This window comes from Giraffa tippelskirchi, chromosome 2 (genome assembly GCF_054371585.1).
Source record: "Giraffa tippelskirchi isolate mGirTip1 chromosome 2, T2T-mGirTip1v1.2.pri, whole genome shotgun sequence".
In the NCBI taxonomy this organism is placed as follows: Eukaryota; Metazoa; Chordata; class Mammalia; order Artiodactyla; family Giraffidae; genus Giraffa; species Giraffa tippelskirchi.
Genome location: NC_137276.1, coordinates 165420512 through 165434785, shown reverse-complemented (window position 1 = coordinate 165434785; position 14274 = coordinate 165420512). Strand labels below are relative to the sequence as shown.

General features: G+C 51.9%; 1 protein-coding gene across 2 annotated transcripts in view; it reads right to left on the bottom strand.

Annotated features, from left to right (window-relative positions):
* Positions 1–13563, bottom strand: part of HEG1 (heart development protein with EGF like domains 1) — an 86789-nt gene extending 73226 nt beyond the window's left edge. Inside the window, exon 1 of one of the 2 annotated variants that reach the window (XM_081571700.1) lies at positions 13002–13563. In XM_081571700.1, the coding sequence (XP_081427826.1) occupies positions 13002–13278 (277 nt within the window). In that variant the 5' untranslated portion in view covers positions 13279–13563. The remainder of the gene's footprint in view (positions 1–13001) is intronic. The other variant, XM_081571701.1, reaches the window with a different exon arrangement.
* Positions 13564–14274: the final 711 nt, after the last annotated feature.

Sequence of the window (14274 nt, the reverse complement as noted above, 5' to 3'; positions counted from 1 at the left end):
ACTCAGTCGTGTCCGACTCTGCAACCCCATGGACTGTAGCCCATCAGGCTCCTCTGCCCATGGGATTCTCCAGGCAAGAATGCTGGGGTGAGGAGCCACTTCTTCTTCCAGGGGATATTCCCGGCCCAGGGGTTGAACCCACGTCTCCTGCATCTCCTGCACTGGCAGCTGAATTCTTTACCACTGAGCCACTGGGAAGTCACATGACATGCTTTTTCACATACATATATTTTTTCAAAATACATATATTTACTGAGCGTCAACCACACACAAGACACTGGAATCTTGTGTCAAGGAGCTTCAAGAAAGCTGAACCATGGAAATAAATCCCTCTGATGCTGCTGAGATGAAGAAAGTGGCCCAGTGAGGCAGAGCGGGTGCCAGGGGAGTCTGGAAGGTGAGGAGCAAAGACCAGAACCCCACCCTCCCTCCCCGGCTGCTGCCCCCTCCTCCAATCCCGGGCCTTCCACAGCAGGGCCCTGGTGGCCTCACGGCCTGCACCCCAGGAATCCTCCAGATGAGGGGGATTTCAAGCCGGATGGCCAGTGGCGGGATACCCTGGGGCCGGCAGGAACCTTGGAAGCGTTGGGGGAGGGTGGCTGCAATCTCACCAGCAAGGCAGCTGCCTGCTCAGCTGGGCCACTCCGGGCAGTGTTTTGAAATGCTGCTGCGGATGTAATGATTCTGGGTGGAGGACGTTTAGGAGCCAAATGAGTTTGTGTGAACAAAAGACTCAGCTCTCAATCTGGCCTGTCCAGGGCTCTCGGGGAGTTTTGTTTCCTTCCTCGTTCTTACCCTGAAAGGAGCGGCCCCAAGAAAAACCATACACATCGAGAAGCATTTGGACTCAAGATCCGATGATGTGATTTTTAAAAAGATTCCCCTGGAACGGCCTCCTGTCATGAGAAGCATGAACTTTACAAGACACATTACTCTCCCCTCCCAGTGAAAAGAGTCGGCTTTTGTCCAGCTGACCGTCCTCTGGGGACAAAGGCAGGCCTGCGGGACTGACCGGGAGTTCGCCTGACCTGGAGCCCATCCGGGACTGGGGTCAGGATTCCAGAGAGGGAATCACCCCTGAGGTGGCCTTGGGGGTGCTAAAGAAAGAGGCTGCCTATCTAGGCAGGGATGAAAGATGAACGACCTTGGTGTGCCCTCATGCTCCTTGCTTTAAAAATAATTCTATAGGTTTAAGGGGGGAACAAGACCTTGAGAAGGACAAAGGTCAGAAGACTCCCATTGATTATATATGTAAACAAAAGGCTTTCTGCAGGGGGCCTGTATACCTTGTGCCTTGGTGTTCTTTGTCCTGCTTTACCCGCTGAAAAATAAACATGCACAGAGGAGCTGAAATGTAGGCTCCTTAGCAAAGATACCATTTTGAGAAAGAGGCAGAAGCAAGCGGCGCCTGGAGGTGAAGGTTCGGGGTGGGGAGCCGGCCTCCTTGCCTCCCGCCTGGTCACCCTGACATTCGCTCACACCCAGAGAGGAAGCCTGGTGGCAGAGCTCCACCAAAGGAGGCCTGCCAGGTTAGCGAAACAATGAAGAGGCAAGGAAAACATCCTGGTTCCGAGGAGGAAGGGGGAGAGGCGAGGGGAGGGGGCAGGAAGCCTGGGCGCTACCGGGGCGGCAGGCAACTGAACCAGACGCCGGTGCCTTTACACAGTCTGCGGTCCCGTTACTCCACCCGCCTCTGAGAGGTGGTCAGGTCTCCGAGAAAACCAGAGAAGCACCATTTGTCCGGAAAGTTTACAGGGTTAGAAAATGTACACATCAGACCCACGTTGAGGCCTGGACTGCAGAAGAGGTGGTCACCATCTCTCATGGGACCAGGGTGGGGGGCTCGGCGTGGGCCCACTGGGAGCCCGCAGGGGCAAAGGAAAATCTATTTGGGGAGATAAATTAAAAGTTTACAAACAGCCTTTTAAAATTACGATTGAGAAACCTGACACTCGATTCAAATATAACCAATACTTGAAAAATCACCTGCCATAGCCAGTGAAGAACAAGGTAAAATGGAGAAGAAAGGAATGGGGCTGAAAAGAGAAATAAGACAAAGGGGAGAAACTTACAGAGGGAGGGAGAGATAAAGCTAGGGAGAATATTTTTAAAAGACGCCCACCAGAGTAGGGTAATTATTGGTGATTATCACGGCAGCCCAGATGAGGAGAGCACTGGCTTCCAGCAGGCACGCGCCAGCACTTCACAGGGACCATCCCAGTTAATCCTCTTGGCAGCCCTGGGAGGTAGGCACCGTTAATATCCCTGTTTTCTGATAAAGACACCGAAGTGCAGTGAGATACGTAAACTGGCCAAGGTTACATGGCAAATAGAAGCCCTGGACATCAACCCAGGTCTGTCCAACTCCAAAGAAAGACTGATTAAAGAGATGGAAATAAAGAATGAAGGTTAGAAAAGGAAGGAGCGAAACAAAGACACCTGTGAATGGGAAAGCGGGAAAGGGCAGAGGCAAACCTCCTGCTTCCAGGACATCCTCCAAGGGACCCGGGCTCCACAGTGCAGCTTCACCACCCAAATGGGGCGACACACCACGACAGCTTGGGTCGCCTACCATCCGCTTGGAGTTATGTGAACTTAATTCCATCTGATTAACAAGTGATGGGATTCAGGAGGAGGAAGGAAGAAAGGGAGAACGGGAGGATGGGAGGAAAGAAGGGAGGGAAGAGTCCACATGATTACCTGTGAGTGAGAAAAGGCAGCGAAACAAAGATGATGGGGGTTTTGAATGTGTATTGGAGAGATTAACAGGACCATTATCAGGCAAAGGGAGGCCAGGTCTAGGGGAGCAAAAGGGCGACATGTCTGCGTTTATAACTGCTATCTGAGGTGTTGGAAGTGAAGCAGGATAAATGTGCATGAATGTGTGAATGTCTGACTGCTGGCTGAAGGCATGGAACTGGGTTTCTGCAGAGAAGACAGGTTGTATGGGAACCACCCCCACAGTAAAAACAGGTGAAGCCCTGCTGTCTCCTCTCCAAGCCTTCCTTCCTGCCATCCTCCTACCTAGAATACCCCACTCACTTCCCCTTGGCTTTCTGGAAAAATCTGACTCATTTCCAATGCCCAGCCCAGAGACTGCCACCTCCAGGAAGCCTTCCCAAAGACAACTCTCTCCCTTAACACTACTGTTTTACTTTTGTATACAATTATAACTCACATGATCCCATTTCTGTGTCCCCAGTGAGAGACTGTGGCTCATAGGAGATGCTTGATAAATGCTCACTGCACTGAGTTGGAGGGAAAAGGCCAAGAGCGGGGCTGTGAGGGATACTCCATTTGGTGGGAGAGGCAGAGATGGGGAGAAGCTATTTGGCCAGTGACAGCTAAGAGGACAGAGGCTTGAAAAAGGCCACCGAGATTTTCTAGAATGTTCTTCCTCCCTTTACCTCCTCTCCACCTTTCCCTTATGCTCCCGCATCTACCTTCTCCATGGAGCCCCACCTCACTTAGAGTAGTAACAATGTCCAATGTGTTCCCCAGGAAGCATCAATGACTAACTCACACGCAGCACACACATTTACAAAGCTCGTCCATGTGGATGGACCCACTTCACCCCCTACAACCACACTGTGCGGCAGACACAACTGGTGTTATCACCTCTGTTTTACAGATACAGAAACTGGCTCAGAGACGAAAAGTCTTGCCCAAGGTCCCTGTCAGTTCATTATATTATGACTCATTACTTGATATGTCTACATGCTTTCAGAGTCATAATTATATTTGCTTCTCCTCGAAAGCCTTGTTAGGGAAGCATTAATAGACATTATTATCTTCTTTTTCAACGTAAGGACAGTAAGACCCAGAGATATTAGGTGTCTGCCCAGTGCCCCATACCTAGAAAGACCTAGAAAGTGAAGGGGTTAAGAGCAGAAGTTCTCTGACTCCGTCAGAGCACTTGAGCGACCACTGGTATCTGTCTTCCCAGCCCTCCCAGCGGCTAGAGACAGAGGCACTCTAACACCGCAAGGCATGACGATGCTATAAATAATTCCTAGCAAACCACAAGAATTCACATCCCCAGTGAGTCGGATCCCCTTCAAGGAGGTCCCATCAAGACCACACTTATTTCAACAACGCTGTCACTGCTCGTGCTCTTTTCTAAAATTCTCTAATTTTCAATAGAGCCTGCAGAATATTCTCTTGAGTTTCCTAGATAACAGCAATTTCCCATCCCTTGATAAAGGGGTTAGATTATTTTGGAAACAGACACAAATTAAAAGCTCATTCTAATATAGGAGATGGAGATAAGTGAACCCATTTTGGATCTGGGAGAAGGTATAACTGCAAAAAAAAAAAAAAAGCCAGCAATCAGTTGCTTGCACCCCGCAAACCAGCTCTGAAGTGGCTCCCAACTCCTTCAAATACTTCGGAGGTGTGTGTCAGTAATGTCCAAAGGTTCTGATCTGAAGGAGAACACTCACTGGCCACAGAGGCCCAACTATGACTGACTTTCAAAGGCTTAATGTTTTGGAGTCATGTACACCTCACATACTGTTTTTGTTGAATCCTAATTGCTTCATGTGTGTTAACCTGGTCTCCTCAGATGACTATAAGCAAGGACAGTCGCAATGAGTTTTTCCAACTTCAAATCTTGCTCTTTCCTCTCTGCATCTGAAGCTAAGGATGGGGAGAGAGAGTTCTAGAAGACCACAGGTGAGAGTGGCTGGGGTCCAGGGTGAGAGAGAATCAGGTAACAGAGGTCCTTGGAAGGTACCTTGAACCTGGAGGTGAAGGTGGCCTTGCCACCAGTACAACGGGCAGTGTGAACAGGTATTGGTTTCAGGAGGGTCATCATGGCCAATATTTATACAGCTCTCCTGCCCAGGCACGTCGCATCTGCTCTCCAGGGGATTATGACACTCTATTCCCTGAGCAGGGGCCTATTAATAGCCCATTTGACAAACGAGAAACTGAAGGCACAGAGAGGCTGAGTAACCCAGCAAGGTCCCACAGCTGGTCAGTGGCACTGTTAGGGTTTGGACTGAGTCTGTCTGACCTCCAAGCCAGGACCTCCCCGGGTCCATGACTGCAAAGCCGGCAAGGCTCTCATCCATACCCTGGCAAAAGACGATCCCAGAAAAAGTCTCACCCCAAGGGAGTGGTGGCCCCAGAGGCCAGGAGTAAAACCCACTCCCACGTTGAAACCGCTCTCGTCTCCTCCTACCACCCGGGGACAGCCAACAGTGGTTGTCAATACTGGCCTGACACTCGGCAATCACGAGTCAGGACCTCACCCAAAGAACAACATCCCACCAGATTACAACCGGGCGTCTCTCCTCCTGATTCTTGCTGCTCCTTCCTCCTGTGTGAGCCTCTGTTCAGACGCCCAGGATGGCGCAGGGCCAGCTGGAGAGCTTGACCTTGGCCTCTGCCCTCTTCTCGTCACCCGTCTTCCTCCCTGGTCTTCATCTCCCAACTTATCAAAGACATTAAGCAGAAACTTGTCAAACTTAACAAATCCATCTCCTTGCCTCTAGCAGCCCAGCTCTTTCCCTGCCCAGAGATTGGGGGTGGCTCTTATTCAGGGTCTCCAATGAATTCAGAGCCTGCTCTCCAGCCCCCACCCCCAACAACCCCAGGAACTGAGAACACAGCCTTACCTGCTGCCTATATCATCTGACCTTAAGCTTTCCTCAAACACACTTACATGACAGAATAACAACAGGACATTCAAGTACCCCAAACCAAAATACAGCTCAAAGGCGTGTGTCCCTCTTGAACAGTCTCTGGGGATCTGCCGGCTCCTTAAGAGATCTTACACGAGGAGCCCTAGAGCATGTGGTGGTGCGGGTGCTGCTGGGGCAGAGGGTGGCCTGAGGCCAGACAGATGCTCCCTATGCCAGGGCCCAAGCTTGGCACTAGGGAACAAACATGAATAAAATCTACACTTCCTCCCAAGCAGCAGCAGCTCACATGGGCTCACAAGTGCACATTCAGAGCCACTGGCTCCCCACAGTCTATTCTCCACATCACTCCTCTGCTTAACACCCCTCCTGGCGCCTAGAAGACAGTCTGCCCTCCTCATTGCCTTCCCATGGCCCCATGTGACCCAGGCCACTGTGGCCTCCCGTCTCTCCACCCTGAAACAGGCAGCAAGCTCCTTCTGGCCTTGGGGCCTTTGCACAGGCTGCTCCCTCTGCCTGTAAGGCAGGTGCCACTACCACTGGAGACACCTGTGCCTCGTCTCCAGGACAGGAAAGGGCTGGTGTGTACAAACAGTGATCTGGGGGTTAGGATGGGGAGTGGTGTGAGAAGAAGCCTGAGAGCTGGTGGGGTCAGACCTGCGGATCTTGGGTTCTACCAGGGGGTGTAGATTTATTCTCAGCACAACAGAAAGCACATGGAGGGTTGAGAGTGAGGGGTTCAGTCCAAGAGTGAGGTTACCAGAAGTACATTTTAAGAAAATCACTGGCTCCTGGGAGCACAGAGTAGAGGAAGAGCCTGAGTAGACACAGGGAGGACAAAAGAGCAGCAGAGATGAAGAGGGCAGATTTGGGATATAGTTCTGAAACAAAAGCAAGTGGAGTTGCCCCCCATCACTGGACATGCACACCAAAATGTAGAGGGTGAGGACAAAGAGTATGGAGGGTGGCTTCCAGGCTTCTCCTTTAAGGAACTAGGTGGACCATATCACCAACTTCTGACTCGGGAGGATGGGGGAGTCCACGATGGTTTGGGGTGGGAATCAAGGGCCCCAGGTCTCTGACCTTCCTCTTTTGCGTCACTGCTGAACTTTGCCCAGGGAGGCCAACATCTGCTTTCTTCCCTCAGGCCTCATTCTCCCCATCACCCTTTTCCTTTCAACTGAGACAGTGTACGGATGAGACAAGACTCAGCAACTAATGTTAGCTTACGTGTTTCTTCACAGCTTTGTATACCCACAGTGGGTACTGACTCAAACCACCTGCCCTTCCACAGCCAGCCGCCAAGTTGCCCGGCCCTCACGGTGCCCTCAGGCCTGCCTGGCCCCTTGCCAGGCGCTGCTTCTTTCTCACCACCCTTGCCAGGCGCTGCTTCTTTCTCACCATCTACGCTGGACGTTCTCCATCAGGTCAGAGCTGGCTTCCTCTTCTTCCGGGGTGTTCACTGCTGCTCAGGCTCACCCGCCAGGCTGAATCAGCCCTAAACTCATTTGAGCTCAGTTCTGCATTCTCAGCTGTCCACAGAAGACAACCACTGGGACAGGCTACAGCCTTTATAGCAAAGGCACTTCAGCTGATGGAAACCAGCTCCTCCCTGTCCACTGTGCACCCATCATCCCCGCAGCCAGGTGGTCACCAGGTTCTCCTGTATAGGTTCTTGTATCGCTCCCTTTCAATTTCTGCTCACTCCATTCTAGCCCTGCTCCACCTTTTCCTCCCAGCATCTGGACATACTACCCATCAACATTCCAGTCTCTCTGACATGACTGCTGGGCTGTATGTAGTATGGGCAGATGTGTATGTGATTCACCCATGGGCCCCAGCACCAAGCATGTGTGAACACTCAACAAGAAAACAATACTGCTCCTTCCTCGCAAGCCCTCAGGGGGCTCCTCACTGTGGATGAGACAAACACAGATGCCTTCAACAGGCCTCGAAAGCCTTCCCAACATGACCTAGTCCTCCTTTCTAGTCCTGTCTTCAATGACTCCAGTTATACTAGAGTCTAACTAGTCTCCCCAAGTCCTCTGTCCCATGTTCCTGGCTGTTAAGAAGCTGCATTAAAAAAAAAAAAAAAAAAACTTCAGTGTTTCAATATTTGGGATTTTGCTGATGTCAATAGCCTCCCTGTCTGTCTATCCATATTCAGGCAGCTCCTTCCTTCTCTCTATCATGTCTCCCTGGACTGCCCACATCAGCTGTCTCTCCACCTCTGCAAGTTGCAGCCTATCTCCATCCACACCATACCTAAGGGTCAGTATGATTGTCCCGTGACACTGTGTCAGCAATGAATCACTCCTGCACCATCATTTCACTTTTTAGACATTGGTATTTGCACTCCAACAAGACTGCATGTACCCCAGGGGCACGTACCCTCCCTATGACCTGCCGCAGCTCCTCACACAGAGAAAGGGCTCTGTACATATTTTCTGATCTACAGATCGATCAAATGTGAAGCACACAGTCACATACCACACTCCAACAAAAGAAGAGGGAGAAGACGGGACAGAAACATCTTTGTTTTGGTCTAAGCAAGATGCATGGTAAGTGGGTAGAAGAGGGCATAGATGTGAAAAAAACAATTTTACAGCCTCTGAATGGGGTACCATTTGATGTCTCCTCCTACTGAATGGGTATTCATAACACGGCCTCAGGGTATCAGCCTTGTTCCTGGAGAGCCTGTTAAGAACATCACCAATTCATTTCAGTTTGGTTGCTATCGGATGTAGCTACCTCTAGCACCAATAACCTATGGATTGGCATATAAGCAAGGTGTAATTCACAATCTATATATAAAATACCATCTTATACGTTAGAAAGGCTCATGATCCCACCTTCTTTCATTAGAATCTCTACTCTGCAGGTTGTCCCCATTACCCCTGCCATCTCCTCATCCCAATCCTAATTGCTATTCTCTAAAAAAGGGTGAGAGCAAGGGACCAAGGAAGTAGGATGATACACTGGAGAGGATCTTAGTGATAGAGCCAACTCTCACCCCATCTTACTGATGAGAAAACTCAGGCTACATGATAATTGTGGAAAGAGCAAATGGATCTGGTCAAATCGATTTAAATTCTTCCTCCTTCCTTTATATGTCTTATCTAACATCACCAGGCTTCAGTTTCCACAACTGTAAAAGGGCAATAATATCCCTCGTGGGGTTATTTTGAGAATTAAATGGGATGAGGAAGTTCCCACCACACAGGTGCTCAAAGACTAGAAGTCAAAGAGGTAGTGAAACTGTCTTTCCTGTTGCTTCCTTCCCCAGGATTCTTGAAGGGAGGGACATTTACTGCAGCTGAAACCTCTGTTCACACAAAAGCGGGTGGGGCAGAAGGCAGCCGTTGAAGGAGACACCGAGGACTCAGAAACTGCAACTGCCATAGGGGCTTTGCTTTCCTTCTGAGCGGCTGAGACAACACGTCAGTTCCGAGAAGGCCGTTTTCAGCCAGCTGGGCAGGGCTGCTGGAAGGCAGAGGGGAATCACTGGAAGGGCACAGGCTCCTCCCCGCCCCCGCTCCAGGACCAGGGGTGCAGTAACTGCCCAGCTGGGCAGCAAACACCTTTAATTCTCACCCTGCCCACACCATTGGGGCAGGAAACAGCAGTTTAGCATTTGCACGCATGAGGTTAAAAGGATGTGGCTTTTAAACACACACAGGCCAGGGTGAGTCCCTTTCCCCACACCTCTCCTTCTATTTGGGGTACCCCCCATCAAAGCAATAGGGCTGCTAAGGAATCCCCACCACCACCACCAGTCCCAGCCAGGATGGTCCTGGAGGGAAGCCCCTCTCTCTTCCCTAGGGGCTGCCACCTGCCCAGCTTGGGTCTTCACTGCATTGTGTAAGGGTTCCCCCCAGCTAAAGCTGAATGACCAGCTGGCCCGCAAAGTTACAGCCACTCAGGGGACAGCTATGTAACAGCCCAGAAGGGGCTGGGCTCACTGTGCTTCCTTTACTCTAGGGAACTGCATTTTTCTACGATTATTATTCCTTGGGTTGGCTGCTCAGCTCCTCAGCGTCATTTCCCCTTTGGGTGGGAAAGTTCTTTCCTTCTGCATTGATTTTCATTATGACTTAAGCCTCCTTCCCCAACCCCCACTCTCATTTGCGGATCTCACAATTAAAGCCTGGCATATGGACTGCAAAAGTCAGTGTATAAACTTCAGCACTCCGCTTAAAACTGTGGCTCGGAAACCCCAAGTTGTTAAAAAAAAAAAAAAGAAAAGCAAGAAAAAGGAAACCTCAAGGACTTGGCATCCTATCTCCGCTGGCTGAAACACCAGCAACAAGTTGAGTTGAACAGCCCGCGGGTGACAGGTGGGCGCAAAAGTTTAACAAAGGCCACACAAACGGGAAGCAGGGCAGAGCTGCTGGCCAGGCACTTGCGGTCTAAAGCAGGCTAACAACCCACAGAATGCAAGCCCAGTTACTCAACAGTGAGAACCTTGAACTCTGCCAAGAGGAAAGGGGCTAGAAATGGCCCCAGGGAAGAAAAGGACATCTCTGGTCCCTCTGTTGATACAGTATTTGGAAGCCCAGGCCACGAGGACCAGGCACTGACCACCAACATCCCCACAACATAAGGGGCTGCACGCAGTTTCCCCAACAATCCAACGAAGCACCTTATTTGTAAGACCCAGGGCTCATAACCAGCAGCAGCAAGCATCTCCCCAAACACAAGAGCACTAGTGCAGATACTGGCTGTCCATCTGTCAGGGGTGCAGAGAGGGCAGACATCCAAATGGGATACTGTGTGGACCACAGGGCCTCCAGAGGCCCTTCCAGCGTTGAGACTTGGCTGCCTTGGAAATAACTGATTGTACCTTGTGATACACAGTGGCCGATCAAAAAAGGTCCAAAGAAAATCTCAGAGGTTACTGTTGCTGCTGCTGCTGCTAAGTCTCTTCAGTCATGTCCGACTCTGTGCGACCCCATAGACGGCAGCCCACCAGGCTCCCCTATCCCTGGGATTCTCAAGGCAAGAACACTGGAGTGGGTTGCCATTGCCTTCTCCCTCAGAGGTTACTAGGAAACTCAAACTCACTGAACATCACTTGATGCAAATTTCTTGTTCATTGTTTCTTTTTTCCCTCTAAGTGACATTGTCTGAGCCACCACCAGAAAAGAAGCACAAGTCCTGCCTGAATCCTCAGCTGTACTAGTAGTTTCTATTAGTTTTCAACAGGTAATCAATTTTCTCTCTTCTACTCTCACCTTCCTTACATTCCACCTGAGAGCCAGCCTGAGCTCAACTGAAGCACAGAAACTCCTTGGGTGGTCTCTGTGGAGGGTTGGGAGGAACAGGGGAGATCCTCTCAGGTCAGAGAAGTTTGGGATGCCCCCAGCTCCTGCCTAGCTGCACTCTGGGGCTCTCACGTGCGTGCCTCTAGAGCCACCACGCACCTGAAACCTCCTTTGCTCTCACTTCCCCAAAGGAATCTTTGCAACTGGAAAGGTTGCAAAGTCAAGACTAGCAGAGTTACCCGCCATGCCTGTGAGGAAGTGTGGATCATCTACGGTGGCAGGGGTCCCTGACCAGCAAGGGAGATCAGCCCCAGCTCTCACCTGCTGAGTCCCCTAAGCCAGCTGCCTCCACTGTCCCTCTCCTGTAACACCGAGCTCTATGTGATGTGTGAGGATTCTCAGCCACAAGAGGAGGAAGGAGACTTCTGTACCAGTCTCATCCATTCAGGTCCCTCATAAGTCAGCATCCCTCCCACCCATCCATGAACAAGACCAGACCCTACAGCTAAGAAAGCCTGACTTCCAGCTATACAAAGCTGCTTTCAGTTCCTGTACTCCACTTTCCATTTAGAGGACTGACACGTTTCTGCACAGTATTCTTGGTTACTTTCCTTGTGTGAGAAAACCAGGAAATGTTCTCTTTTATGTTCTTGATTCCTTTCTGTGGAACTTAAAACAATGTGTGCTGTAAGTCACCTAGAGTTGGAATCATGGTGAGTGTGTCTCTTAGGTCTCTGGAAGCTTCTTTCCCCTCTCTTCCCTTACAGTTTCTTAGTTTCTCAATCTTGTGCCTGTGATGGAGAAGTTCACAAGGACAAGGCATTTGCAATGATGAGAGTACTAATGAACGTGAACTTGAGTTTTTACTTGAGGATCTGATTTTTTTTTTTAATGCTTTTTGCTTATTTAATTAGAGAAAGCGTTCCTAGGTGCAATGAAGCAAGCTAATTCCTATCCCAGGAAGTTTGTGTGATATGAGAAACTTAAATGAAGTATCCACTAGGAAGATGAAACCTGTCTTCAGCCTTCACCTAAACTCCAAGACAATACCTAGTGTTCCAAGTGACCTGGCTTCTCTGGGTAACCCAGGAGAACAGATGCCTTGTGTCACTCATGGGAAGGCAGTGATCTAACACCACCGCATTGCTGACTTTGTTCAAAGCACTTTCCACTTATTTTTACTTTCATTTTGTCCCATCATCACCAGGAGGCTGGGAAGAGCGAGGGTCATTACTTCCATTTCACAGATGGAGAGATCGAAATCAAAAGAGGTGACATTCTCAAGGTCGCAATGTGGAATTCCACTCGGTCCTTAGCATTTCTTCCAGACCCAAAGAAGGAACTGGATACAAAGGTCTGGAGGAGAGCAGGCAGATCCCTCTCTGAGTAGACAGGCAGTGGCTGTGTATGGAGCCGCAGCTCATCAGGAAAAGAAAAGGGAGGAAAGGCTGGGGGACAGTCCTGTGTTGGGGTCTGCCATACAGGGCTTCACCTTGGAACCCCCCACCTCCACACAGTCCCTGGATCTCTCTGCTTTAGAGAGAGCCAGTGGAGTGTTTGGTTTCCAACTACATCCTTTGTCTTTTACAAATATCCTCAGGGCTAGAACCCTTAAAAAAAAAAAAAAAATCAGTTATTTAAATTTGAAAGTCAGGCTCTATACCGAGAGAGGCCTATTTCTGCATCCATAGAAAAAAAAATGGAATTGGGGAATGGGCTGGCCGGATGTTATCACCTCCGAAGTGGGAGAAGTGCTTTGTGAGGTTTGGATTCTTTTCTTTGATTTTTAAGGTAGGTGTATACAGGATCTGGGGTCCACCATGGGAGATAAGTTTTCTTCCAAGGAGGTGGGGGGACAACAGGATGGTCACACCCCCCAGTCCAGCCTCCCGCGAAAGAGTCAAGGAAACCACTCTTCCTGGCTCGCTGCCCTCCCTCCGGGTCCACCCGCAGAGTCCCAGCGCGCCCGGCCAAGCGGAGCCCCCACCTGGGTGAGCGTCGCCCGGGCCTAGGGCGGGGGGGATGCGGCCCCGGGCGCGCCCACGCCCCCAGCCCGAGGCTCGCGCGGCGCTAGTCCCCCGCTCTCACTCACCCGCGCTCCCGCCTCGGGGGGCCCGGCTCGAGGGTCCCGGCCGCCTCGCGGCGCCCGGCGCAGGGGCGGTCTGGCGGTGGCCGGGGGACGCGGGCCCGCGGCGCTCCGGGGGCGGCGTGGGCGACGGCGGCAGCTTGCGAGCCGGGCTGGACTCGGTCGGCCACGCCGGCCCCGCGCCTGCCGGGGAGGGCGGCTGGCCCCGCGTCCCGGGGGCGGCCGGCGGCGGCAGCAGCAGCAGCGGCGGCAGCAGCAGCAGCAGGAGCGGCGGCGAGGCCATGGTGGCGGCGCCCGCCCGCGCTCACATGCCCGGCGCGCGGGGCGGGCGCGGGGCGGCCGCGGGTGCGAAGGACGCGGGCGGCGGGTGCCGCGCGGGGCCGGGGAAGTGAGGGAAGTAAGGCTGCGAGCGCGGTCCCCGCCTCAAAAGTTGTGGGGAGCCGGGGGCGGGAGGCCGGGGGCCGGGCGGGCGCGGCGGAGGCGGCCTCGGCGCCGCTCCATGCTGATTAGCCCGGGCGGGTCGCGGGGCGGGCGGCTCCTCCTCGGGTTGACATCACCGACCGAGCGCGGCCGGGCCGGCCGGGGCGGGGAGAGGGCAGGAAGGGGGCGGGGGCCGGGCCGCGAGCCCCGGCCTGGGACCGCGGGGGGAGGTCCTCGGAGAGGGCAACCTTGGGCGCGCGCACACACAGACACAGACACAGACACACACATGCACACACGCCCTCCCTTCCCAATTAGAATTGCCTTGCCATGTGCAGAAAATTTAGAAAAGCCGAGTCTTCCAAATCTGGAACCAGAATTTCCCAACTCCTTAAATGCACAATCAATCGATGAGAAGCAGGTACTGGGTAATGTGATTAGCACTAACTATATCCTACATACTGCTTTGATATGCAGAGCAGTGAAACCTGTGGCCCTGTTCCCACCCTTATTAATCTGAAGTGTCCTCACCACCCACCACCACTTCTCCTCCAGGCCCGCAGGGCAGGGGCTGAGTTGGCGGTGGCCAAGACTTAACACCTCACCCTTCAGCCAACTGGAGAGTCATCCTACCCAGTTCCCCGCGCCCTCTCAAGCCTGGATTCCATCCCCACCCCACCACTGCCTTTGGCTCACATCAGAGTTCTGCAGAAATGTCATGGCCAGGACACCCAAACAGGCTTCAGGGAAAAGAAAACTGTAAATTCAGACAGGCCTAGGGCAAACTCTATCCGGAAAAGGGCTGTAGATCGCGCATTAAACAGAATAATGCGCAGGGATCCCTAAATTTTAAATGGAT